At 40.3% G+C, this 27,262-nt stretch overlaps 2 protein-coding genes across 5 annotated transcripts in view; one reads left to right on the plus strand and one right to left on the minus strand.

The window, feature by feature from the left end:
* Window positions 1–3,755: 3,755 nt before the first annotated feature.
* NAIF1 (nuclear apoptosis inducing factor 1) lies at window positions 3,756–8,361 on the minus strand. Its single transcript, XM_001362648.4, has 2 exons — window positions 7,318–8,361; window positions 3,756–6,208 (listed from the first exon to the last, which is right to left on the minus strand). The coding sequence occupies exons 1-2, from the start codon at window positions 7,820–7,822 to the stop codon at window positions 5,736–5,738; spliced, it is 978 nt and encodes a 325-aa protein (XP_001362685.1). The 5' UTR covers window positions 7,823–8,361; the 3' UTR covers window positions 3,756–5,735.
* Window positions 8,362–8,491: 130 nt separating this feature from the next.
* The window catches only part of SLC25A25 (solute carrier family 25 member 25), a 33,380-nt gene continuing 14,609 nt past the window's right edge, over window positions 8,492–27,262 (plus strand). The window contains exon 1 of one of the 4 annotated variants that reach the window (XM_001362729.5): window positions 8,492–9,245. In XM_001362729.5, the coding sequence (XP_001362766.1) occupies window positions 9,006–9,245 (240 nt within the window). In that variant the 5' untranslated portion in view covers window positions 8,492–9,005. Of the gene's footprint in view, window positions 9,246–14,297; window positions 22,841–27,262 lie in introns of those variants that run through there. The other 3 variants (XM_001362815.4, XM_001362987.5, XM_007475067.3) reach the window with 3 other exon arrangements.

Genomic DNA, 27,262 nt, shown 5'->3' on the forward strand with positions numbered 1-27,262 from the left:
CACTTTGTATTTTTGTTTTTTTATATATGTATATACATGTAGTTTCACCATATAGAATATAAGCTCCCTGAGGGCAAGGACTATTTGTTTCATTTTCTTTTGGCTCCAGTGCTTGGTATAGTGACTGACCCTTTGAAGACACTTAATAAATGCTTATTGATTGGTTGACCTTCTCTTTCTAGATGTCTCTTAGGCATCTCAAACTCAATGTGGCCAAAACAGAACTCATTATCTTTAGCCCCAAATCCACTCTAATTTCTTTCTGTGGAGGGTATCACCATCCTTCCAATCACCCAGGTTCAAAAATTGTGGAGTTATCCTCTACTTTGTCCTTTCCCTCTTTCTCCATATCTGGTCAGTTGCCAAGCTTCATGGACTCTACATCCACAACACATCCCACACATGTCCCCTTCCCTCCACTCATGCCATTTGCCACTTGTCTTTTTCAGAACCTTTTCCACTCTGATCTGGAGTCCTGTGATAGCCTCCCAATTGGTCTCTGATATAGGCCGGTTTGATGTTTCGGGTTAAGATGAGAACAAAATTATATACTCATAGACCATATAACTGTTAATAAAAGGGTTATTTATACATGGAAGAGAAAGCATATTCAGCAAGAATACAGCAACATTGACTCAGTTGGGAGCAGCGTCCTTGTCTTTGTGTTGGCTCCTGGTGAGAAGTTGGAACTAATTTTTTCCTGCTTTTGCACTTGGACTACTAGGAAGTTCTGTTCCCTTGGCCAATTAAGTTGTAGAGACAGTTTTAGCACATCTTAAAGAAAAACTAGCTTAGCCTCTGTGGAAGTCTTAGCATATTGTTCCTACTATAGTATTCCATCCTCCAATATCTCCCTTCTCCAATTGATCCTCCACACAGGTACCAACTTAATAGTCCTAAAGCACTTGAAAGGGGGATTGATTAGAAGAGCTCCTAATCAATTTGATGAATCCAATCAACCCAATGGGATGACACCTTCAGGTCTATGCTTAAAGGGCACCTCCAATGAAGGTAAACTCATGACTTGAACCCTGAATGGACATCCAACTATGGACATCCAACCTCTCTAATTGGTTCCCAATGACTATGATTAGCTATAAGATATTGGCTAGATTTATAGGGGAAACAATTCTTGATAAAAGAACCATTCCCTACCTTCTCTCTCCACAATAAAATCTAGCTGAAAAATAGATCCAGTCCTTTCCCTCAGGTTTTCTGTCCCCTGAACTTTCAGAACTGAATGTTTCAAGGAGAATGGGAAGGAGGAAAGGATGTTTCTTTTGACATGAATCCATTTTCTCTGGTTCTCAGGTACCGATCTCTTGGAAGTAGTTATAGTCATTGGAAATCAGTTAGAGTCAAAGCACATGTACCTCCAATTCAGGGATCCTTCAGACAAAGGTCTATGCTTTAGAGCCTTACCAGACTGATTCAAGGACTCATCAAATAGATCAAGGGCTATCCTGATCAACCTACTTTATACATGTTTGACCCTGTTACTACCCTATTTAATGAAGCTTCCGTGGTTCCCTGTTGCTTTCAAGAAAAAGTATAAATTCCTCTCTTTGGTATTAAAAGGCCTTCAAAATCTGGTTCCAATTTATCTTTCCAGAGTTATAGCACATTAGCTCCCTTCATATACCATTTTATATTTCAGCCAAATTGTCTTCCTTACTGACCCTGGGACATGACATTCTATCTCAATTTTGTACAGTCTCTCTTATGCCTGAAATGCTCTTACCACCTCTTGGAATCCTTCATATTCTGAAAGAGTGGCTTAAATGCCACCTCCTACCCAAGGCCTTTCCCCATCTTCCTAGGTGTTAGGGACTCCCAGCCCTCCAAAATTACTTGGCACATATTTTGCATATATATTGAGGTATGTTGCTTACAGGAAAATGTAAGCTCCATGAAGGTAGCTACTGTTTTCATTTTTTGTTCGTTTGTTTGTTCTTATAACCCTAATTCTTTGCATTTAGCTTAAAATTTGGTGAATTGAATGAACTGAAATGAATTTGGGCTTTGTTTTTCTCATCTTGTGAGAATAACTTGGAGCAGTAAAGGGCCACCTAAGCTCTATTATTCTACCTATGTCCTTAGATGAAAACATGACCACAATCACGCAGCTACAAAAACAGAGAAGGTCATTCATTACCTGATGGAACTTGCCATTCCAGTCATGTTTACTAGGCAGCAATTGCTAGTTTGTTGTGGGCAAAACTGGCTCAATTCCTATGAGTAAGTCTATGCTTCAAATCTTTACATCCAGCTTTTAAAGGGAGGCCCTCCTTAGAGATCCTCATCTGTGAAGCAGGAGTTTTGTTTCTTTCTGCCTTGAGTTTGAGTTCTTTATCACCTGAAAGCAGTTGGCTCTCTGGATACCCTACATATTCCTCTAGCCTTGTCAGCATGAAGTTCCAGGTAAGCAGCAGTTCTGCCTGGTCATTTTCAGAGACCAAAACAGAAATAACCATCACCATGCGTACCTCCAGCAAGGATGGGTTGGGGATGAGCCAAATACTTTGGGGGATAGAACAGGCAATATGGGACGGATTGTTTCTCTTTGGCCAGTCTGCTCTACTTCTTAAAACTCCTCTAGCTTCACCTTTCTGCATTGCTTCTTCCTTGGTTCAGTACCCTGACTTTAACTTAGTGATTTCAATCCTCCAACATCAATGAACATTAAGTGTGTGTCAAGAACTAAGTAAATTGCTGGGGCAGAGGGATGGAATCCATTACAATCACTAGCCTCATGAACAGGATTCATTGGTAATAGTCAGGTTTGTTTTGGGGATAGTTTCCAATGCAATCTAGAGAGGAAAACTCAGGATGGAGGAGCCAAGATATCAGGTTACATTATGTCCAGCATATTGTCCAAGAAGGTTGGGTGATGGTATGTATGGTACATTTCATAAATGTTTCTAGGAAAATAATGAAATGCTTGATGAATTTTGAATTTAATAAATGCATGTCATTGTTATTCCCTCTAAACTGAACCAATTATAACCAACTCATCCTTTCAATATTAAGGCCAAGAGCTTATAGTAGGTGGAAGCTACTGTTTTTTTCACATTAGAGCCCAGGAAAGCATTAAGTGAAAAAGCAACTTGTCTAGAGGCCTTTGGCCTATAAACTACTTGTTTTTTCCCCCACTCCAGATCAAATCAAGTATCATCAGCACCAAATTCAAGGGCACATCTGAGTAACATAAAGTTAGTTGATGATGTCAATGATATCTAAATTTTTCCATGGCTGGATTTCTTCTAGAATGACAGGTCAATCAAAGAATAATTATTTTCAGCTAGCAACAGACTTTTATTCAGACTTTTTTAATGATATTTTTCATTGTAAACAGTGCAAGGATGCTTCAACACAGTAAGGTAAAAAAGCTCTGGATATGTAATCTGAGGACCCAAGTTCAAATTCTGCCTTTGCCATTTACTTACCTGGGGTATCTTAGGCAAAACACTTAATCTTTCTGGGCACCATTTCCTTCATTTGTGAAATGAGGGGGGTGGACTAGAGAATCCTTAAAGTTTATTTTAGATCTAAATCGATATTCTAAGATCCCTTTAGCTATTTAGAGGAAAAGACTAATAAATTAGTCATCAAATACGAATCTACTCATCATTCTATGCAATCTTTTCTAGTGATACCTCAAGTGAGGGCAAGTTTCTAGCAGATCTAACTCCACAGATCCATTCTTCAAATCTGTGACGATTATTATATGTGACCAATAAATAGGCAGAGAAACATTATGTAAAAAAAGTGGGCTTTTATTATTAAAAATACTTGGAAAGAACTAGTCGGTCCAAGTGCCCCCAGGAATCTTCTTTGTACCCAGTCAATTGGATCAGACACAATACTGGCTCAGCTGAGCTCTCTTGTGTATAAATCTTCAAAGAGGCCACTGCAGTTAAAACCTGATGGAGTTGCTGGTACCATTGGGACCAAGGGCTTAGGGGGTGCTATTAGTCACTGATGTCTTCAAAAACTTTCTACCTCCATCAAGTGAGCCCAGTTCTTTCCTGGGTCTCCACGAACAGCTCTGCAGAAAAGCCTGAATCAGCATTACAGTAATAACAGAACTGGGGAATAGGGGGTAAGGAAGAGTCTCTCTTGATTGCAATACTGGAAGTTAGCAATTCTAAATGCAAGTGCCCACAGAGGCAGCATCTTCCCTTTGTAAAGCTGGGGGCTGGTACCTTGGGTTGCAACCATGGGCCACATCTAGTCAAGGCACATACAGTGATACTGCCCAACCTTGTACATCAAAGGTGATATGGGCTTATGTAGCTGCAAGGGCCTCAGTGATAGGTGAAAATTAAAAAACAAAACCAAAAAAAGCCACTCGATTAGAATTCAACCTTCAAAAATTACAGTGGCTCCTGAAAAAAAAAAGTGAGTAGATTCAAAGGACTGAATACTGAAGTCCAATTCTAAATATCTCAAGGTACCATCTCCTTTCCAAAAGGCAGAGATTTTCTCAATGCTGAACATTTTTTTGGAAGCAAGGTTGAAATGGTCAAATTTCCAAGAATCCAAAAGTTCTAGTTTTTACAGTAACCTCACCCTACTCTTCCTATATGTTCAGCGTCAATCATGGCTTTAGAGTCATCCCAACTGGAGCCTGGATATCTGGTAGCAATACCATGGAGCAAGCTAACATTTTGGGGAGAAGTGCTCCAGAGTGATGCTGCACAGAATTTCTTTGCATTTAACTTCTGAGGTTGAAGGAAATAGAGAAAAAAGGGAAGAATCTGCACTGCAGATCTATACTTTGAAAATCCTGAATTTGTTCCTGTAACACATGTGTAGAAGTGGACAAGCTGGGTGAAGCCTATTCAGTTAAAGTCAAGAATTCAACACAAGTCTCAGTAAGGGCAATCCCTTTAGGCTAAGGGTTTGAAGGCTAATGATCCTCTATTCCTTTGCATAGCTTCCCCAGCAATTTATAGTCCAGAGCCTGAACTTGGAAATAAACATACCACCCAACTAAAGGATGTTGGGAAAAACAGGCGCCAGGAGTGGTGAGAGTCTTTGGAAAACAAGCTGGCAGCCAGAGACACTCCCCTCCAACCTAATCCCTCCTGAGCAGCACTGGTGGAGTTTAGCTTCAAGTCATAACTGCTGGCATCGGAGTTCTGGGGAAACCTTTTAGGGTGTGAGCAAGGAAATCTGCTGTCCTGTGGGAGAATGCATTACTACGTTCCCCTGGGGACCTAGGCACAGTGAGGAGGAAGGGGTGCAATTTCAGCTTCAATCCCAGTGATACTGCCTCCTAAAGGATAAAGGTGGTATTGCATGAGTGTCAGCACCATTATTATCTTCTTTCAAGATAGCAGCACCTGGGATTGTCACTCTTGGCTGCACTACTTCCAGTTATGACCTTCATAGGAGATCTTCTAGACATGAGACCAGGTCATGTAATGTTCACAAAAGATGAGCCTGGTCCTCCAGCAAGGAGATGCCTTGGCCAACAAATCTTCTAGCTTTTGGGAATGTAGCAGTGGGCCTGACAGAGAAGGGAACTCTGTTTCCAAGAAGCTCATTAAGTTCCATATCCCAATTTCCTCCAGCTTTCAAAAACATCATGCACCACGAGCACTGAATTCCTATCTAATAGGAAGTTATCCATGTAGTTTATCCTATTCTAAGGACAACCATAGGACCTGCCTGAAACACAATAGAGAATCCATTCAGTCACAAAAGAGGGAGTTCAATTAATCCTAATGTCATTGGATAAGACTATCTTGTTGTCCATTCTGGGTCACCTGACCTGGATCAGATGGTGTAGCAGGATTTGGCGTGTTGCTCTGTAGATACCGGCGGAAATCTTTTATCATAGGACGGAGGATCTGGATGAGGACACTCAGAGCTGCCTGGGTCCCTTCCATTGCTTGGGCTTGGCGCTCCTGGGCACAAGCCTGGACTTCTTGTGAACGCCGAATCATTTGCAAGAGGTCATTCTGTTGTTCTAAGTGCTGAGCAATTTCCTTTACATGCAGGTTAGTGACCCGCTGCTCCTGTATGAGTTTGGCTGAGTTAAGTGCAATGCGGCTTTTCAGTGCTTGAGGCTTGACAGACACATCAGCTTGGTGGGCCATCATCTCCACAGGTGCCTCAGCAGTCACTGTCGTGGGTGTCTCTGTTGTACAGTATTCTACCACTCCATCCTCCAATGTATGATAGGTGGTCTCAGTGGGAACTAAGGACAGATAAAAAAAAAAGTCAAGGTCTCCTAGAAAGATTAGTAATTGCTACCAAAGTAACCAGTTGAAACTGTGCAAGAGATAACATGTTTGAGGTGAGGCCATGGAATGCACTCCTTTAGTGGTAGAAAAAAGACAGAAGGTGACTAAAGGATTTTGATGGGTACAATAGGTACAATAAAATACAAACTTCATCCTATGTAGACTTATTATATATTGCCCATCTGACCAAACCTCCCTTATGTTCTTTGCTTCTTTTTTTTTTTTTGCTAAGGAGAATGAGAACCAAGTCAAAATGATTATTTGTCAAGACGGAGGGAGCCACAGTGGTAGTCCACTAGTGAACTAGTTGGGTAGAGGATCTAGGAGGCCATAATGGCACACTCTCTTACAGTTTCAATATTTATGACTAGCTGCTCTATTCCCTTCCTGGAAAAGATAATAATCATTTATGGAGAGGTTAAATGACTTGCCAAAGATGTATCAGAAGTCACACTTGAACTCATGTCTTCCTGACTCCAACTCCAACACTCTATCCATTATATTACCTCAAGACATGAGGGAAAATGGAGGTCCAAGAATGGACACTGTGGATACTTATTATCAGCCCCAAGTGCCCAGGTGCAGTAGGGACCAACAGAATAACCAAGGTAGGCCCTTAAAGCAGGTGGTATTGAAATTTTATTTTTATCAACAACCTTTCTAAACAGCTAATCCATTTACATATGTGGGGAAGGTCCTGGATCAAAAGTCAGGAGTTTGGGATTCTAGTCCTGGTTCTGCCAAAACCCTTCTGGGTCACCTTCTGCCAGGACTTTCCTTCTGTGAGCCTCTGCTTCCTCTTTAATAAAACAATGGGAAGATTGGGCTGAATTATACCACTAAGGGACCTTCCAATCCTATCCTCTATTCTGTTGGACACAAGGTCATTAACCTTATGGGACATCATTCTCTATTGCCTAGTTTATCCTCCTCTGCAAAATAATATCGTGGGCCTTGTTGATGCTCTATGGTTCCTTCCAACCTTGCCATGCCATGATGCTATGGTTTCCCAAAGACCCTTCCCGCCGACCTCCTGCCCTCCAGGCGGTAGGGGGCCACTCACTCTGTGTCAGGGTGACAGTGGCCGCAGCTGTGGCTGCCCCTAGAGCCACCGGATGGATCTCAGCTGCGCCTGGCAGGCTGATGATGGTGGCCTCACCCAACAGGTTACAGATGCGCTGCTGCATAGGGGTCAGCAGGACAGGGGCCACGGAAGGGCCAGCACCTCCAGGGCCCGGGCCAGGGCCAGGGCCACCTGGGCCTCCCTCCTCTGGCCCGCCGTGGGGCTCACTGCCCTCCACGGCAGCCCGGACCTGAGCCACCTTGCGGCGGACCTCAGTCTTCAGATCCGACCACTTCTTCTTGACTTCGGGCAGCTCCCGACGGCACGTGGCTACGGCATTGACCCGTCTCAGGATGTTGTGCCAGGCTGCGCTCTTGGCCGCCAGGGGCACGCCTGCATTGAAGTGGTTGATGAGCAGGTGTTTTTGCCGCTCTAGCTCTTCCACGATGATCTCCACCTCACGCTCTGAGAAGTTCATCTTCCTCTTCTTAGCTGGCACCGCCATGGCCTCCCCAAAGTCCCCTTTACCAGCCCCTTGCTACTCCTCCTTCTCCTCCTCCTCCTTAGCCTGCCGCCCCCAACAGGGGATGGGCCTCCCCTGCCCACTGCCAAGGCCTAGGCCCAGGCCCAGGCCCTTGACAACCTCTGGCGCTACGCAAAGTGCGTACGGACCGGCCTCGGCCGCCCGAACCTTCGCCAGGGAGCTGCGTAATGGCTTCCTGAATCTGCCTCTTCCGCCGGGGCGTGCGGAGTACTCCCTCCCTCCCCTCCCCGCTGGGGCCGAGCGCCGGCTTTTCTCCACGGTAACCTCGCGTGCCGGTTGGACACAACGTGGAGTTTGCCGCTTTCATTGGCTGGCATTACTGTCCATCATGATTACGAGCCACCCTATTTCTAGACTTGGAATGTTCATTGGCCAGTAGTCATGTCGATCGAGTAGGACGCCATACCCTCTGTCTTTTTTTTTTCTGTTTCTCTATTGGATATGTTTCCCATCATTTATTCACCAATGTTCCACCCGCTCTCTTGATGTATCCATTTTATTGGTGGTCTTCAGTGTTAGTGTACAAAAGCTCGGACTGCTTTAGGGACTATTGGCAATGATCCATGCCAATTTTATTCTAGGTCCCGCCCACAATAGGAATTCTTCTTTGCCATTGGCTTTTACGTTTGCTACTCAAAAGATAGCGGCTTCCAGCTTGGAAGCTACACGCCTTTCTCCGTTCTTGTTTTTTTCTGTAAGACGGAGTTTTCCTGGCGCCAATCCATTTTCCAATCACAGGCTGTCTACCCATTGTTGAGGAAAGCCCATTTCAAAATCCCGACTCAGGCAATTCGGGAACCCAACAGATGTTTGAATCTTTTCGAGAAGAGCCTTACGCTTATTGGGCCGGACACCGGGGTGGGGCGTCGAGCCCCGGTACCTCCTCCCAAGCCCCGCCTCGTGCTGGGATAGGGGTTGACGATTGGCCGCTGGGGCTGGGTGGGGAGGTGAGTTGGCGTGGGGCGGGGCTCCCGGAAGCGCGCGAGGTGCGGGTTGGAGCCCGGCCCCGCCCAGCCCGTTTGCCGGCGCTTTTTTCACTCAGAGAAGAAGCCGGCGACTTCTTCAAAGCACGCGCGAGTACGGGACGTCTGTCGCGGCCGCGGATCCCCGTCGCCCCCGCCTCCTCTACTTCGCCCCGCGCCCGATGGTGAGCAGCGTGTTGTGTCGCTGCGTGGCCTCCCCACCGGCCCCTGGAGCCTCCTCCACCCAGTCGCCGTCCGGGGACCCGTGTGGCGGCGCCGTGTGCGGGGGCCCTGACCACCGGCTCCGCCTTTGGAGCCTCTTCCAGGAGCTCGATGTCAACCGCGACGGCGGCCTTTGTGTCAACGACCTGGCCGTGGGGCTGCGAAGGCTTGGCCTGCACCGCACCGAAGTCGAGCTCCGGGTAAGGAAGCTGCGGTCTGGGGCCGGCCAGGACCCCGAGAGGCAAGAGCAGTCCCTTTGTTTTCGGCCCTCCCTCACCCCTCCTTCCGTCCGGGAGGAACCCGAGTGTGGGAGCCGCGGGCAGCCGGAACTGGGGCTTCCGGCGAGGGGGCCGGCACCTGGGAGCGTTGGCCCTCCCTTAGGGTTTCCGGCAGAAGACGCCCTCCGGGCTTGGGTCCCAGCGCCCGCTGAGGCACTTACGCGGTTGGAAGGAGCCCAGGGGAGGTACTGCGAGGCGAGGAGCTCGCAGGATTTAATACCAGCCCCCGTGGATATGGCTCACGATAGCCTTGAGCAGGATTGCCCCCCCAGCCAGCCTTCCCTAGCCAGTGTCCCACTTTGACCAACAGTAGAGCTGTGGTTTGACCGCCCTCAAGAATGCAGACCGCAGCCTCTTGGGTAGTTGCTGTGACTGAACAAAATAGCATCCCCCACCTGTTGGCCCAATCTGTGATGGTGAACCTCTCCAGACTTAGCTAGATTTATGATGCCCAGAGTGTAGACATGCAGTCTGTGGGTAAAGACATAGGGAACTGAAGCTCAGATGAAATGGCTTGCTTATGGGAGTGAGAACCTGAATCCAGGTCTTATGACATCATGTCTCCGAGGAGGTTTGAAGCTGCATCTTCCTGTACTCCTTTAAACCTCAATTTTCTCATTGTAAAATTGGGAACTTGCTTATATTCAGAGGGTAGTTGTGAGGATGTAATGATAACGTGTGAAATAAGCTTATTGTGTTAGCCATTATCATCAAGGGGTATTTAGGCTGGGGACACTGTGTTCCCTACATACATACATATATTGAAAATGGGACTCTTCCTCATTTGTTCTTGTGATATAGTTGTGTCTAGTACTTTACCAGAGGTCTTTTGCACCATTTTGAAAAATCACTTCATTTAATGTGAGATCTATCACCCCTTGTTGCAAGAGGGAGTAAGTCTATACATATATATTAATTCAAAAATATATTTCTGATGTAAATTTTTTTTGCCTAGATTTGCATAGAACCATTAGTGAATTAACCTATTATCAAATGTTTGGTATAGGGAAATGAATTAAAAACCAAATGGATGAGTTGTGCTTCTTTTCAGGATGATTTTTTAATAATTAGTGCTATTTTATTTGAATCAACTTGGAAAATTTGGGGTGAACTTGTTCTGGATGGCATTTGAGTAGTAATTAGTCCAAGAGACATAGGGCAAAACAAAACATTTTAACATAAAGAGATGATAGAATTGAGCCATTTTCCCCTACCTACTGTTGACATTGACTCTCTAGTTATTCCAAGGGTGCAATCAATTGATGAATTCTATCTTCCTGACAATAATACTTGCAGTACTGGCCTCACAGAGTAGTTTTGAGGAAAATGACCTTTAAAGCACTTTGTAAATGTGAGTTTATATCAATATTCATTTGTCAACAAGTAGCTCTGGATCATTTGTCAGCAAGAGGTAAATTATATTTTTAAATTACGATTTGTGAATAGTTACAGTAATAAGGGTCAAGATGTACTCTTAATTCATAGCTCATTAGCTGTTGATTGTAATGTGTATTCTTTGGCAACGAATTTCCAAGGGTAAATGATGAAAAAAAACCTTCTGTACTTTGTATATTCTATAATCAGTTTTCTTTTCCAGGGCTGAAAGATGTAGTTGAGTCAAAATCGTGACCCAGATCTTATGATATTAACCTATTCTTATGTGAACTTCAAGTTTATGTTCTGAAAGCATTTGCAAGTCTCAGCTACTGAGAGGTTAAATTGTAATGCAAGGAGCTAATGAAAATGATTAGGGGCAAGTAATGGCTCAGTGGATAAAGAGACAAGCTTGGAAATGGGAGGTTCTGGGTTCAAATATGACCTCAGACACTTTCTAGCAGAGTGACCCTTGGCAGGTCACAACTCCATCTGCCTAGTCCTTAGGATTATAAGCCTTAAAGGTAAGGGTTTAAAAAAAAATGAGCAGTAATAAATGAGAGCAGGAACTACTGTTTTTAGCTTACTATGTTCCAAGGTACTAGGTAGATAGTTCATAAATTTTTTTTGGAGATAAGGGTAAAAAAAAAAAGAAAGAAAAATTAGCCTTTGGGCAAATTTTCAAGTATCAGAGAAAATACCAGCTTTGTAATTGACTACAACAAGAAGAAATCCTACATCATGCATATCCCTCTCCCCACTCAAATGCCCTGTTGCTGCCCCTCCTTTTCTTAACATTATCATAAATCATGTCATTTTAGATGGTTCTGAGATAGAACTATGTTGCAGTCTTACCTACAGAGATGAGAAGAACCAGTAAAGAGATTATGGGTTGGGTTGAAATGGAGCAAGTTTCTGTAGAAATAAAAACCAAATGTAAATCAAACTGCTTCTGAAAGCAGTTTAGTGTGATGTGTTCAAGTAGGTAGGCTTGGAATAGGAATCAGTTGTGAGGATTTAACAGAATCAGTGAGTCAGTCCAGGCCTCGTGACTGTACTCTCTTAGACTGTGTATTATAGCAGCTTGTGGTAAGTTTTCTTTAAAAATAAACCCTGGGACTCATCTTTGTTGCAGAAGAGATTGGGAAAGTCAAAGGAAAATTACTTAAAATGGAAGTGGACAGATAAACTTGTGGCAGCAAGCCAGGGGAAACTTCTTTGGAAAGAGAATGTAGGCAAACAGCCCTTTCAGGAACAAAAGGGAGAGGGTGGAGGGAGAGGTGGATAGGGAAGTGTAGAAATTCTTTAAAAAAAAAAAGATGATCTTGAAACTACTACATCAAAAGATAATTTTAACGTTTTATTATGCTGCATAATTTTCACTTTAATAGGACCAGTCAACCTTTGTCTTAAAACATATTCAAACATTTTTTTAGTGATTGGTCAATTAGAAGAAAACAGATATAAAGGAAGGCTCTGGGACAGGTGAACAGGTTTGCTTTTGAATTGGACCTTTGAAGGGGGGGTAGGAAATAGCATTCCAGGGCATTTGGTGACCTAAGGGAATTAGGAAGAGGGGGCAGGTGATAAGGTAACTTTGGAAAGGTAAGGTGGAGCTTAACTTGTGGGGGGCTTGGAATGCCTAACCAAGAAATTTGAGTTTGATTAAGTAGGCAATGGGGAGCTATTGAAAATTTTTGAGCAGAAGAGTGAACAGAGATATGTTTTAGGATTAATAATTTGTCCAGTTTTAAGATTAGATGTAGAGATGGAAAGGACCCTTGGAGGATATATAGTAGAACTAGCTTGTTTTACATATGAATCTCACCTAAAGCTGCATAAAAGAGGCAAAGCCAACATCCTAAACCACTATCCTAACCCAGTATGCTAATCCCTGTTAATAGGTCAAAGAATTGTAAAGCATCCTGCCCCTGTTCTTCTCCTTGACCTAAGCAGTATAAGTGGTGCAGTCATCTATTGACACAGTTTGAGATTCCTTGCCAAGCCAGTGTTTCTTAACTTAGAAAAAATGTTGGACTATCTACTGTGAACATATACTATGGTAATGAGGAGAAGGAAGTATAGAATCCAAATCAGCTGGGATTTTTATATAATAGTTGGCATTTGTATGGTACTTTAAAGAAGGAAGACATCTTTCCATATATCATTTCATTTGATCCTCACATAAATCCTCAAGATAAATGTTGGCTGTTACTCTCATTTTATATTTGAGAAAACTGAGGTAGAAAGAAGTTATGTGATTGATCTACTGTCAGATAGATAGGATGGAAGCAAGCATTTATTAAGTGCCTGTTATGTGCCAGGCACTGTAATAAACACTTCAAAAATTTCATTCCCACAAAAACCCTGAGAGATAAACATGATTGCTATTTTTGTTTCTATAGTTGAGAAAACACATCGACACAGCTGGTGTCTGAGTCCAGATTCTAACTTAATTCTTCCTTACTAGACCTAGTGTTTTCTCTATTGTGCCAAGTATGAATCTGAGGCAGGCTTTGAACCCATATCTTCCTGTCTCCAAATCTAGTGCTCTGTCTACCACAACACAGTGCCTCTTACATAAAAATTCTTGTCTCATGCCCAGCTATGTCGGTCATCCTCTCTGAGTATTTTCGAATATAACCAGTACCATACTCTAGCACTTAATTTCGTTTTGTTTTCCTAGTTGTTTTTCATATGCATGCTTTTGTTTTCTTTTTGACTAGATTATAAATTTGTACAATGGGCAGCATCGATGTCTTTGATATCTCATCCAGTGAAGCAGTGATACACCTTTTAATGAAGATTTGACATAATTTAGGTAATCATCACAGACTATGAATTTGCTACATAAAACACTGTAGTAAATACTCTAGAGGGATATGGAAGAAATAGAAGGGAGTTGCCCTAACCTTCAAAAAACTTTTCATTTAGAAGCTCAATATAAAAGACATTTTGTAGTGGAAAGTATTTTGACTTGGAGAGATCTGGATTCTTTTTTTTTTTTTTTAACTAAACCCTCACCTTCTGTCTTGGAGTCAATACTGTGTATTGGCTCCAAGGCAGAAGAGTGGTAAGGGCTAGGCAATGGGGGTCAAGTGACTTGCCCAGGGTCACACAGCTAGGAAGTGGCTGAGGTCCTATTTGAACCTAGGACCTCCCGTCTCTAGGCCTGGTTCTCAATCCGCTGAGCTACCCAGCTGCCCCCTGAGAGATCTGGATTCTTGAGCTGGTTCTCTGACATGCTCTGGACTTTTGCATAATTCATTTAAACTCTGTTCCTCAGTTTCTTCATTGATAAATCAATAACATTTATTAATAACCTTTAATTTTTCTCTTAGGTATCTAAAGCTCCAACAGAGACTTCATTTGGAAGAATTTATTGTGGCTAAACCTAAACTATCAGCCAAGGGTTTTTTTTTTTTCTGATGTTAATTAAATTATATATCTTAAGTAAAAGATTTTTTTAGTTCACCATCAAAGTGGGATTCTGAATTTAAAATGAACCTGAAGGATAGAAACTTTATAAACTATGTAGGCATCACTACCACCTTCCTCTCCCATAAGAATTACTTTGTTGTATTGGAGTGTTAAAAAAATGCTTGAGACTCTCATAAAGAGCTTACTTGTCTCAGAAATGCCAATAAGTATGTTAGATCCTACTAATTAGGTGAATAGTTTAATTGTTAGAGCATTGTGTTGTCTCCTAGGAAAATCCTAGCTGAATGCTTAACCTAATGGTTATAAGGTTGTGATTTGCTACTTATTTCAGAAATTCCCTGGATGAGTCTTCATTCTTCATATGTGTAAGGTTGCAAGGAAGCAAGCATGAAATTGAAGAATAGTCTTCAGTAGAGCTTCTATCCATTAGCTCTACTTTGTTTTCTGTAATTTTGCTCAAGTCTCTTCCCTTTTCTTAATAGCAATCTTTGACTCTCTAAAGGACTCTCTTGTTGTCTCTTAGATTTTTTTTGTAGACTAAATATTTCCATGTACTTTAGTAGTTTTTCCTGTGACGTGATCTTCAGATCTGTTGCTATATTCGTGTCCTTCCTGGACACATTCAAGTTTGTCATTGTCTTTCTGAAAATTCAATGTCAGATATATCCCAGAGGAACCAAAGAAAGAAGGAAAGGACCTATATGTATAAATATATTTATAGCAGTACTAGTAGCAGAGAGCTGGAAACAATAGAAACAAATCAATTGAGGAATGGCTGAAAAAATATGTAAATGTAATAGAATATTATTTTGCCATTTAAAAAATGCCAAAGGAACAGATTTAGTGAAACTGAAGTCTTATGTGAAGTGATGCTGAACATAATGAGAACAATATATACAATGACTGTAACTTTGGAAGACTTAACTATAATGCAATAGTCAATCACATCCTCATGGTGAAGAGGCTTCTTATTCTTACCTTTTGGCAGAAAGGTGATGACAAAAGGTACAGAATGAAACAGACATTTTCAGATACAACCATTATTGTGTGACTTTGTGTTGCTTGACAATACAAGGGAGGATTTTTAGGGAAGGAGGCAGACACTTGTTGGGGAAATAGTGATAGCCATCATAAAATGAAAAAAATCCACCAGTGATACATTTAAAATATGGAGACCAGAAGAAGGTCTAGAAGGGGACTGGCTGGTACTGCTTTGCAAAATTTCATGTATACTCTTAAAAACAAAATAGACTATATGTGATCAACATTTATGGTTTCATAAATAATCTCTTTTGTGTTTGGAAATGTTGTTAATGTTTGCCAAATTCTTGTTTGAAAAAAATTTGCAAATATGTAAGGCCAAAAAGTGAACACAAGACTTAATTTTACCCCGATTTGTATAATTTGAGATAAATCTGAAATGAGAAATTTGGTAGGGTAATACAGAGTAAATAGATGGTGGAGGCTGGGATTACCATTATGACCCCTCAAACAAAGGGAGAGAATCACTGGCTGGTCATTGGAGGGGTTGGGAAAAGAGAAAGAAAATCACAATATCTTAGAAAATAATAGAAAGATAAAAATATCTTCAACCTGTGGATGAGAGAGGTACAGACCACAACTATGGGCCACTTTGTTTAAAAAAAAAAAGGAAACAGAAGAATGACATCACTTTGTAGTTTACTAACTGCATTCACATCTATTTTCATAAAAATTGACATTTAAGTAACACTTTTAATGTGTACAAAATGTTTTGTACATGTTATTTCATTTGACCTTTTTAACCCTGAAATAGATAGAATGAGTGTTATTCCTATTTTATAATTTTATAGATGAAGAGATAAGGAGTGAGCATAACCTTGAGAGCTAATAGTAGACTGGGGTAGAGCCCAGGGTTCCTGTTTCCTGGGCCAGTACTTCCTCCACAGTACCATTACTGCCTCCTTTTATGAGAATAGAAGCATAACAAAATATAAACCAATTTGCTTGTTTATAACACAGTAGCCTATGCAAGTCTAATATACCAGTTTGGAAGTCTCACTGTAATGTTAGACAAGAAACAATGAGTAAAACTGACTGGTGAATTATTCTCGAGTGAGAAATCAGAAATGCTCCACAATTCATTGCCTTTTTTAAAAGATGAATTAAAGACTTAAAAATTCACTTTCATTTCAAGTAATAAATGAACAGCCAAGGCAACTTGAGCAAATTTCTTATCTTTCAGTTCTTGGCTTGAGTTTTGCAGGAAGCTTGGAAATGAGATGAGTCATTTGTCATTTTCTACAGAGTGGATTGGAGAAATCGGAGATGGTGGCTGTTCCTGTTCTCTTTGCATTGGGAAGAAAGCAGATACCATTAGAGTCAGTTCAATAGACTACTGGAATGACTTTCCTTCTTTTCTCTATCCCTTAAGCCTTCTTTGCTCTTGGAGCTTAATATAACACTTCGACTGAAACACAAAAGAAAACTTATGTGCATTGCATAAGGAAATTCAAAACTGTTTAAATGCTGGAGAAGCACAAAGAGAATTTGCCAAGAATAAGAATTTGCTATTTGCTAAGTTCTTACCTGTGGGACTAACACAAGTGAATAGTCCTGTTGGATATAGCCAGCCACAATGCTGGGCTCAATCAGCCACTATGATTTTGTCTTCTCAATGTGTGAAACCCTAAGCTAGTCACATTTTTGTTGATTCATCTTCAAAGAGCTGAATGAGATTTCTTGAACTCAAAAAGATCCTTATTTCAACACTCAAAATTTTATTGAGAAAACCAAGTCCCAGAGAGGGGAATGAATATAATCTGCTCAGTATCACGCTGCTAATTTTGAGCATAGACTCTAGAAGAATTCGTCAATAAAAAATAGTTTTTTAAAGGCTTTCTTGAATTGTTCAGTGATGAGTTTCTGGATCTTGCTTAGTATTTTTTGTCATTTTTTTAACCCTTACCTTCCTTCTTAGAATCAATGCTGTGTATTGGTTCCAAGGCAGAAGAATGGTAAGGGCTAGGCAATGGGGGTTAAGTGACTTGTCCAGGGTCACACAACTGGGAAGTTAATGAGGCCAGGTTTGAACCTAGGACCTTCTGTCTCTAGGCCTGGCTCTCAATCCACTGGGCTATGCAGCTGCCCCCTCGTGTTTTTTTTTTTTTAACTCACATCTGGTATATATTTTGTTAGTCAGAATTTTACAAAATTGGATCTGTATATAATAGGTTGCACTTTTTTCTTTTTATTTTTAAAATATTTTTCCGTGTTTCCATGATTCATTTTCTTTCCCTCCCCCCTCCCAGAGCCAAGAAGCAATCCCACTGAGTTGTACAAATATTATCACTTATACCTATTTCCATATTATTTATTTTTGTAATAAAATAATCTTTTAAAACCCAAACCTCAAATCATGCATCCATATAAAAAAGTGATAAGTCATGTGTTTTTCTTCTGTTTCTACTCCCAAGGTTCTTTCTCTCTCTCTTTCTTTTTTAAATTTTATTTAGTCAATTTAGAACATTATTCCTTGGTTACAAGAATCATTCTTTCCCTCCCCCTGCCCATAATGGACACGCAATTCCACTGGGTATTATATGTGACCTTGATCAGAACCTATTTCCATGTTGTTGATGTTTGTACTAGGATATTCATTTAGAGTCTACATCCCCAATCATATTCCCCTCGACCCATGTAATCAAGTAGTTGTTTTTCTTCTGTGTTTCTACTCCCACAGTTTTTCCTCTGAATGTGGATAGTGTTCTTTTTCATAGATCCCTCTGGGTTGTTCAGGATCACTGCATTGCCACTAATGGAGAAGTTCTTTACATTCGATTGTGCCACAGTGTATTAGTCAGTGCTCTCCTGGTTCTGCTCCTTTCACTCTGCATCACTTCCTGGAGGTCATTCCAGTTCACATGAAATTCCTCCAGTTCGTTATTCCTTTGAGTACAATAGTATTCCATCACCAATATATACCACAATTTGTTCAGCCATTCCCCAATTGAAGGGCATCCCCTCATTTTACAGTTTTTTGCCACTACAAAGAGTGCAGCTATGAATATTCTTGTACATGTATTTTTCCTCATTATCTCTTTGGGGTACAAACCCAGCAGTGCTAACACCCTTTGGGAATAGTTCCAAATTGCCCTCCAGAATGGTTGGATCATTTCACAACTCCACCAGCAATGCATTAATGTCCCAACTTTGCCACATCCCTTCCAGCATTCATTACTTTCCTTTGCTGTCATGTTAGCCAATCTGCTTAGATGTGAGGTGATACCTCAGAGTTCTTTTGATTTTCATCTCTCTGGTTATGAGTTTTAGAACACTTTTTCATGTGCTTATTAATAGTTTCGATTTTTTTAACTGAAAATTGCCTATTCATATCCTTTGCCCATTTATCAATTGGAGAATGGCTTGATTTTTTTGTACAATTGATTTAGCTCTTTATAAATTTGAGTAATTAGACCTTTGTCAGAGGTTTTTGTTAGGAAGATTGTTTCCTAATTTGTTGCTTCCCTTCTAATTGTGGTTGCATTGTAGATTGCACATTTGGCTACATAGCAAAACAATTACTTTTTTAAGTGTATTTTATAGTTGTATCCAAGTAATTAGTGTTAGATTTTATTCTTTCCTCTTTGGACAGGGTTTGACTGTTATTAACCAATGTTAGCATAATTGGTAAACTGGTACCAAACAATTTTGATAAATATCCACAGAAGGCATTCTTTGCTGCATTTCACACATTTGCCTATTTTTTTCACACTGGAGTGCTTCCCCTGTGTCAGAGCAGACAGCTGGGGATACTGAATTCACATTCAGTGATTCAGATGCTCTCAGTTTTAGGATTGAGTTCCTCAAATCAGTTTTGAAAATTGAAAATATTTAGTACATTATTAAGCCAGTAGTCTTTGTTTTGAAGCAAGTAGATCTAATAGGATAACATTGTGCAAATGGAATGGGTGCTGAACATGGAGTCAAGAGATGGATCCAGAGGCACCTAGGTGGTTCAGGGGATAGAGAACCAAACCTGGAGATGGGAGGTCCTTGGTTCAAATTTGACCTCAGACACTTCCTACCTGTGTGACTCTGGAGAAGTCACTTAACCTCAGTTACCTCACCCTTATGAGTATTCTGCCTTGGAGCTGATACTTAGTATATCCATTTAAGGAAAAACAAAAAACCCTTGCCTTTCATCTTGGAATCAATACTGTGTATTGGTTCCAAGACAGAAGAGTAGTAAGGGCTAGGCAATGGGGGTCAAGTGACTTGCCCAGGATCACACAGCTAGGAGAAGTATCTGAGGCCAGTTTTGAACCTAGGACCTCCCATCTCTAGGCCTGGCTCTCAATCTAACTGAGCTACCCAGCTGCCCCTCTTAGTATCCATTCTAAGACAGGTAACAGTTTTAAAAGTAAAATAAAAAAGAGAGACCTGGATGCCAACCCTTGCTATAATAATACATAGCTGTGTAATTATGAGCAAGTCACTGAACCTTTCTGACAATAGTACTTACATTACCTACCTCACAGGGTGGTTCTAAAGAAAGAGATTTGAAAACCTTAGAATGCCATGTAGTAGTTGTGGCAGAGGCCATTTAGTTTTTAAATAACAATTCTTTTGTCACCATTAGTTGTGAAAAATTTGGCTGATCCCTTTGAATGGGCAGCTGGGCTTTTTCATGCTAACCTAAAGAACTTTACCTTTACCTTTTCCCCTGAGATCAAGCTTGTCACATTTCTACCTCAAAGAATACTTTCTTTGACAGAGAAAAGAGATTGAACCCATGCAGATCCTCACTTGGGCAGAATCATTAGGATATGAGTTCAGTTGCTTTATAATTTGAACTTTTATATTGCCTCACATTTCTCTTAACATCCTACAGACAGATTGTCTTCTCTCAAATCAGGGTTGCTTCTAGATAATTTGGTACCTCGATGGAACTAGTTCTTTGCAGTTTGAAGAAATTAATGATTCTTTGAGAAGTACTCTTGCATTTCTTTATTAATCTGCTTTCTGTTCTAGCTGCAGACCTTTACTGGAAATTTTATTCAAAGCTGGACTTTCCAGTTTCACTTCCTAAAACAGAAATACTCCCTCATGTATTATACTTTTTTAACACTGAAGTTTTATCATTCATTTCCTAGTTTCCTTTGTGGTGAATGAGACCTGTGCCTAACTCCTTCATTTTTAATTGTGAGCTGAATTACCTGGGCAGGAATCTCTTTTCTTCTTGAAACTCATACTGTTCACAATTGCCCACAGACCTAGAAATTTGAATCTTGCTTCACTTCTCTCGGTGCATATGCAATGAGATAAACCTGCTAATGTATCTATGAAGTTAAATTTTACATTGTTTTTCCTCAAATTTAAAGTACTAGGACAGCTAGGTGGCTCAGTGGATAGAGAACCAGGCCTGGAATAGGAAGACCTGGGCTCAAATGTGGCCTCAGACACTTCCTAGCTGTATGACCCTGGACAAGTCACTTAACCTTGTTTGCCTAGCCCTTGTCATTCTGTCTTAGGGATGTTACTAAGACAGAAAGTAAGAGCTTAAGACTAAGGGGGAAAAAATGACAATTTATTTTTCCTATTTAAGTCAGAATCGATTATAATAGATTAGGAATTAAATCATTTACTTGCTCTTCTCCCGCATTTATTTTTCAATTTGGCCATGTACTTTAAGTTCCATATCTCACATTAGTTGTATGACCTTGAATAACTCAACTCGTGAGCCTCAGTTTTCTTGTGTATATAATGGGGATACTATCTTCTCTACAGGGTTAAAGGAAATATTTTGTAAACTGTATAAGTGTAAACTATGTGTATGTGCTATGTGAATGAGGATAGTTATTAATAAATATTTGATGACTATTTCAGTTAATCTGTTTCCTGACTTTATAGAATTCCCTACCAACTAAGAAGCATTATTCTTGTGTTTACTGTGTACCTGACAGTACAACTTTATGTTAAGCTACTGTAGTAAAACAATGCTATCTAACTGTGTATGCCTGGACTCTGATTAAGATGTTAATTGAAAAGCAACCAAAAGAAAACATTTGGTCTGCTTGCCATTAAATTTGATGTTTCTGGCAATAGTATAATGGGTACCAAGATATAAAGAAATTTATTTGAATAAAACTTAAATAAAAATAAAATTCATTTGAAAAAAGCCATTCAAAGATAGAATGCAAAATGTTTCAAAGTAAAAATATTCTTGATGGGTCTAAATTATATAAAATGGATCCGTTTTTTAGAAACCTATAACAACAAAAATGAGTTTCATATTATGATCTCAGAGACTATTCAAACTAGCTGTCTTTCAAAGTTTTGCCAGACTTTCCCATACTTGAGGGGGTAATTTAAAAAGAAAAATTAAATTACTTGCCCACAACTATCTGATTTCCTGAAAATTTCTTCCAAATATTAGATGAGTGCTTTGCATGTATCAAGTGAGTATATTGAATGTGATAACCTCACTTTCAACTTTTATCAATGAGAGATAGACAGTAAGTCATTTGTCTCGCTTTCCAATTCTTGTATTTGACATCTTAGAAATGTGTATGAAAGCCATAAGATGATCACTTTGACATCAAGAGATTTGTACTCCCCAAAGAAGTTGACCATCAAATTTATGTGTCTGTGTATTAAGAAGTAGATGGCCAAACACGAATCTGCTTTTAGAGGAATTATTATGCATCCAGTGTTTAGAGAGGACTGTGTGAAATGGTGTTGTGGGATAGATCTCTAGATATCTGGGAAATGTTAGCAAAGAGACTCCACAAAGGACACTATGCTAGATGTCCAGTCATGTTGTAGAGAGTTGAATCTCTACTAATCATTCTTCCTGTCTATTCTTTGAGAATAGAACCTCATCTGGAGGTTGCAGGCAGTACTTCCCTGCAGAATTGTTGGACTGCATGCAGGAAATCATCCGGCTGTGCACTCTTGTGATTGGAGGAATATTGCTGGTTTGAATAATGAACATGTTAGTGTCGGTAGAGGGGATTGGCCAGGCGCTGCTGCAGTGAGAATGCAGGCTGGATGCTCAGGTCCTCAGCTTGTCTGATCATTAGTTGATCTGGGGACAGCTGGTTAATTGGGAGCACTAAGTGGCTTCTATCACGAGAAGGGTTGTTTTTTTTTCTTGGCCTTTTTTATTTTTATTTTTTTTAATAAAACTAAGTACTTTCTCATCTTTCACCTGAAAGATTAGGTTTTCAGCTCCAGCCTTTTTTTTTTCCCCCATCAGCCTGGTGAAGCGTCTTACAGTAAGCTACTTCTCAGGCCAGGCACGACAGCAGTAACAGCAAATTTGAAAAGGGAGGAAGCAATCGCTGAACGCATAGTTTCTTCAGCCTTGGAACTCCCAGGTCAAGTCTTTTCAAGCTGCTGTATAGCCTGTAACATTTGGTATTGTGGCCACAACCCTCCTTGAAAGTGAACAGTCACCAACTGCGGAGTTTTTCTTGACTGGGAGATTGGAGGGAGCAGTGATGCTGCAGATGCTCTGGCATTTTCTGTCTAGTTTTTTCCCTAGGGCTATGTGCCAAGGCTCTACAGAGAGAAAAGATAATGAAGCCAAAGGCAAACAAGATTCTGCCCAGGGAGACCAGGTGTCAAACCTGTTGGGGAAACAGGACAGAGGGGCTGATTCCACGGAAAAGAGACCAACCATTTTACTAGTGGTTGGACCTGCAGAGCAGTTTCCTAAGGTAATGGCAATTCTGAGAGGCTTTCCTGAATAAGAGAAGGAACTCTAGGGGGTCATTTCCCTGAGAGAAACCATCTAAGGAGGTTTGAAGTTCTCTCGTTCTCTCTCTCTCTCTCTCTATCTATCTCTCTCTCTCTCTCTCTCTCTCTCTCTCTCTCTCTCTCTCTCTCTCTCTCTCTGTGTGTGTGTGTGTGTGTGTGTGTGTGTGTGTGTGTGTGTGTGTGTGTGTGTGTGTGTAGGGAGGTTTCGTCAGAGGAGAACCATTCTGAGGCAGAAGTAACCAAGAAGTACATGTTCAATAGGAAATTTTAGAGCGCTTGTAAAAAACTTTATTCTTCCAAGATGAACACATAGAGCTAAGGAAGTTGCTTTCAGTGGAAGCTTTAACCCAGAATGTGCCAGTTTCACTCCAGAAAGCCATTTTAAAGTTCTGTAAAACTATCAGGGTATCCTAGCCCATCTCCAGGATTGCCTGAGTTAAAATGAGAATAGCTTGTACTTTGTTCAGTTTGAACTGGAGCTGAGTAGATCAGTCCTTAGTTTTATGTTTTGTAAAGGTCAGATGCCCTTTGTCTTGGGCCTGCAAAAATTGTCAAATTGTCTTTACCTTTAAAATATAGGAGAATAATAAAGGGATTAAAGGGGATCGTAAGGGTCTGGGAATTGAGATCTCCAGGAGAAAACAGTAAGAGGGCAAGGCTGTGCTGAGAGTTGATGATCTTTACAGAGTGGTGCATCTCTACTTAAAAGCAGCTTAGTCATCTATATCTTTAAAACTATTTAATGGATTATGGGACCAGGTGTTAAAATTGGCAATTGACACAGTCTCCTACTTAAGGTAGTAAAATTTGTAATCATTTATCTATTTCTTGAACTCTGATTTGAAAAATAAAATGTCTCTGACCTAATACTTAAGTCTGGCTGAGAGGGAAAGGTGATTTTGTTCTTTTAGAAGTGAAGTCACATCTTCCCCTTACTATTGTATCTAGGACCTTTGGTGCAACAATTTTACAAACAATTCTGTTCAGAGGCAAGATTCCACCTTCCTGTTTAGATTGTGGGTTAACTAACTGGGAATATTTTATGGAGTATATAGGATAGTTTTGATCATGTTCAAACACTATCCATTTTAATGACTGAAAGAGATTGTTAGGAGCATAAAAGTTGTGTAATCTTTTGTGTAATGCTTTTATCTTCAGGGTGACTTGCCCTATAGCCTGGACTGATGGGCTGGCTAGCTGACTTTTTGAGTTGACTGCTTTTTCATTCTTGGATTAGCTTATATTTCCTAAACCCATAATAGAATTTTCTGTATAGAACAATGCTGTTTCTGGTGGAATAGGGGTACAGTCTGAGAGTTGAGAGATTTGCTAAACTAAAGAGAATAATGAATTTGGGTTTTAGAGAGGCAGGGCTGGATTTAACTTGTATTTTTAATCAGCATTTCCTGAAAGATGATTTGAAGGAAGTAGGAAAGTGGTACATCAGGGTCAGTCTTGCTAAAAGCAGAGAAATCTAGAATTGGATTACAAATAGAATTATAGACCCCATTGCCTAAAATTTTCCCATGTTGCCTCTTTATATTCTGATTAAATCTAGAAGTAGTTTAAGGTTGAGCTTTATTTAAGTTGCTTTGCCTTCTGGGATCAGTCACCTTGAATTTTCCAAAGCCCCCACATTTAGAAATAGTAAGTGCTGGATATGATGCATTTAAAAAGAAAAATCATCTCCAGGTCTCAGTTTCCTTATCAGTTAAATGAAGGTTATAGGTATAATGATTTCTAAGGTGGTTTCTAGCTTTAAGTCCTATAATACTTTTTTAATTGACAAATTATATTTCAACATAGTTAACACAAATAAAAAACAAATATATACTCCCAAGAACTAATTTTTAAAAAACCCACAGAGTGTTTGAACCAGGTAGTTCATGCCACCTATACTATTGTAAGTTCTGTTTTCCTTAAAGGAAAGGAAGGACCTTACTTTAATTTTGAGAAGATAAGTACTAGCATTGTTCATTGCTAAATCCCGTGATTCTTGGAACACAGATTCTATCGCTTTTACCTGTGAACAGAGAGACTGGTAACCTGAGCTTTGCTTTTTTATCTTTCCTACAAAAAGAAGTCTCTAGAATGTTAAATTCTTCTCTTTATAGAGAAGTTCATGTTAGTTATTGGGCTTTAAACACTCTGGGAGATGTTATTTAATTTTACTTCTTTTGCCATTCCTTTCCGCCTCCCCAAACCATTTAGATCTGTTTGGTATTGAATCTCTCTCATCTTGGGAAGCATTTGCCCCAGGAACTGTTCCAATTTTTCTCTTTCTCTTTGTCTTACAGTTAATACTCAGTGTGTGTGTGTGGGGGGGGGGGGACAGGCAGGAAGCAGTTTTTCTGGAATGAGAGGTGTTCAATGTGGCTTTGGAGTGGTTTAATCCTGAGGGGCTGGCTTTCTTCTCAGAAGCTTGAAGAGTTCCCTCATTGTGTGTCTAATTGCTACGGGTAGGCCGGTGTCATTGGAAACGCAGCCCTGTGCAGTCATGGTAACTCAATCATCAGTGATATTGCAGCCCTGGCAGCGAATGATGTGGGCTACCCTGAAGGGTAGGTGGAGATTGAATGGAGCCTCTGGTATGGCTCCTTAACTAATTAGTATTTCCGGAGTTAAACTGAGTCATTGCAAATGGGGGTAGAGGGAGTTGCCATTTGACCTTACCCTAATACTCTAAAAGCTCCCTGCTCCCTGTACCTGCCCTTTTCTTCCATGAGATCTTCTGTCACGTGCTTCACTGCTGTGTGAAAAGGCAGTGTAGCAGGTAGAAGCTGTTGGTGATGTTAATTGGTCTGGGGGTGAGAAGATACCTGAGTGATAAATTACAGGTTTATAGGCCAAAGGAAATATACAGCCAAGCTCCAAGGGTATCTGTAGTTAGTGTCATTGTCTGAGGAGCCTATTTTGGGATGGAATCAGCATCAGAGGAGGCTGTGCTAAGTTTATTTCAGCATAGTAAATTAAAGTGGTATATGGGAAGATAGAGACAAATCGAGATAAGACACACTCGGGGAGGAATTAAAGTGAGCCGAAATCTTGGCTATTATTTGAGTATGAATTGTCAGTGATGGAATATAAGTTCTATTTTTATCTTCCTTATTGTGTCCTTATTGAATATAGCTAGAGAAGCTGCTACCTGGTTTTGAATTTTAATTTAAGTAAATTTCACCCTTCATCAAAACCCTTGGACCATACAAGGACTAAAACGACCTTTTTCAAAGTAGCATTTTTCTTTTTCTTAAACCCTTACCTTCTATCTTAGAATCAATACTATGAAGGTAGAATAGTGGTAAGGGCTAGGCAATGGGGGTTGTGACTTGCCCAGAGTCACACAACTAGGAAGTATCTGAGGCCAGAATTGAACCTAGGACCTAGAGTCTCTAGGCCTGGCTCTCAAGCCACAGAGCTACCTAGCTGCCCCCCAAAATAATATCTTTTTTCCCAAAGTAGCATTTTTCAAAAAGTCGTATTTAGAAAACTGGAGCATATTCCTTGTTGCAAAGGTGTCCATAAGTATCTTGCAGACAATTGACCAATAAGGGGTCCTATTCTATTCTGAATTCTAAAAACCTTTGTTTGGCAGTGCCTGGCCTTTGGCACAGTGACATGATATGGGTAATAGAAAGAGTCTGGACCATATTGTAGCCCTGCATCCATGTCCAGTGTCCTTAGGTAAGACATTTCTTCCTACCTCCAGATTTTATTTTCCTTATCTATAAAATAAGGAAGTTACTCCAAATAGATTTCTAAGGCACTTTATACTTCTAAAATTCTATGGTGTGGTGTGTGGGTGGGTGTGGGGGGGGGGGTATTTGTTAAGGTTCATTTGGCCTTTATGGGATTATAGGATTTAGAGGTAGAAAGGACCTAAGAGACCATTTAGACAACCTTTCTTTTTGAAGGAGAGATTTTTGGGACAAAATTAATGCCACCTATATTCCATTTGAGCACTCTGACTTATGGTGTACATGGTTTTTGAAGTAGCATGTTATATTGTATTAGGAAAGGCTTAAATTATTTTTTAGAAGTGAATTGACAGTTGGTATCAGTTTAATATGTAAGCTTCATAATACAAAGTTATAGATTTTATTTCTAGAAGGTACAATTCCAAAGCATGGGTTCGTTTTGATTTTTTAAGATGAATTTTGCATTTCTTTCAAAACAGAGTTGACTTTTATTTACCAAATTGCATCAGTTAACCTAGACATCCTTTTGTGGATGTTTAAAATACTTTTTTCTTTAGCAAACTAAAAGAATCCACTTAAAATTTTAACTTTAAAATTATAATTATTGATTTCAGTCTTTGCCATTATAAGAATTAGAGTATATTACAAAACACAACAAGTATGAACAGTTTCTCACTGATTTTCCTA

The sequence above is a fragment of the Monodelphis domestica genome, chromosome 1 (assembly GCF_027887165.1).
Source record: "Monodelphis domestica isolate mMonDom1 chromosome 1, mMonDom1.pri, whole genome shotgun sequence".
NCBI classification, from domain to species: domain Eukaryota; kingdom Metazoa; phylum Chordata; class Mammalia; order Didelphimorphia; family Didelphidae; genus Monodelphis; species Monodelphis domestica.

Bases quoted from the DNA above. Each gene is read 5' to 3' on its own strand.
- NAIF1 (XM_001362648.4), bottom strand. From the start codon at position 7,822: ATGGCGGTGCCAGCTAAGAAGAGGAAGATGAACTTCTCAGAGCGTGAG. The intron at 6,209-7,317 runs GTGAGTGGCCCC...ATCTGTCCTTAG, and splicing joins CACTGTCACCCTGACACAGA to TTCCCACTGAGACCACCTAT.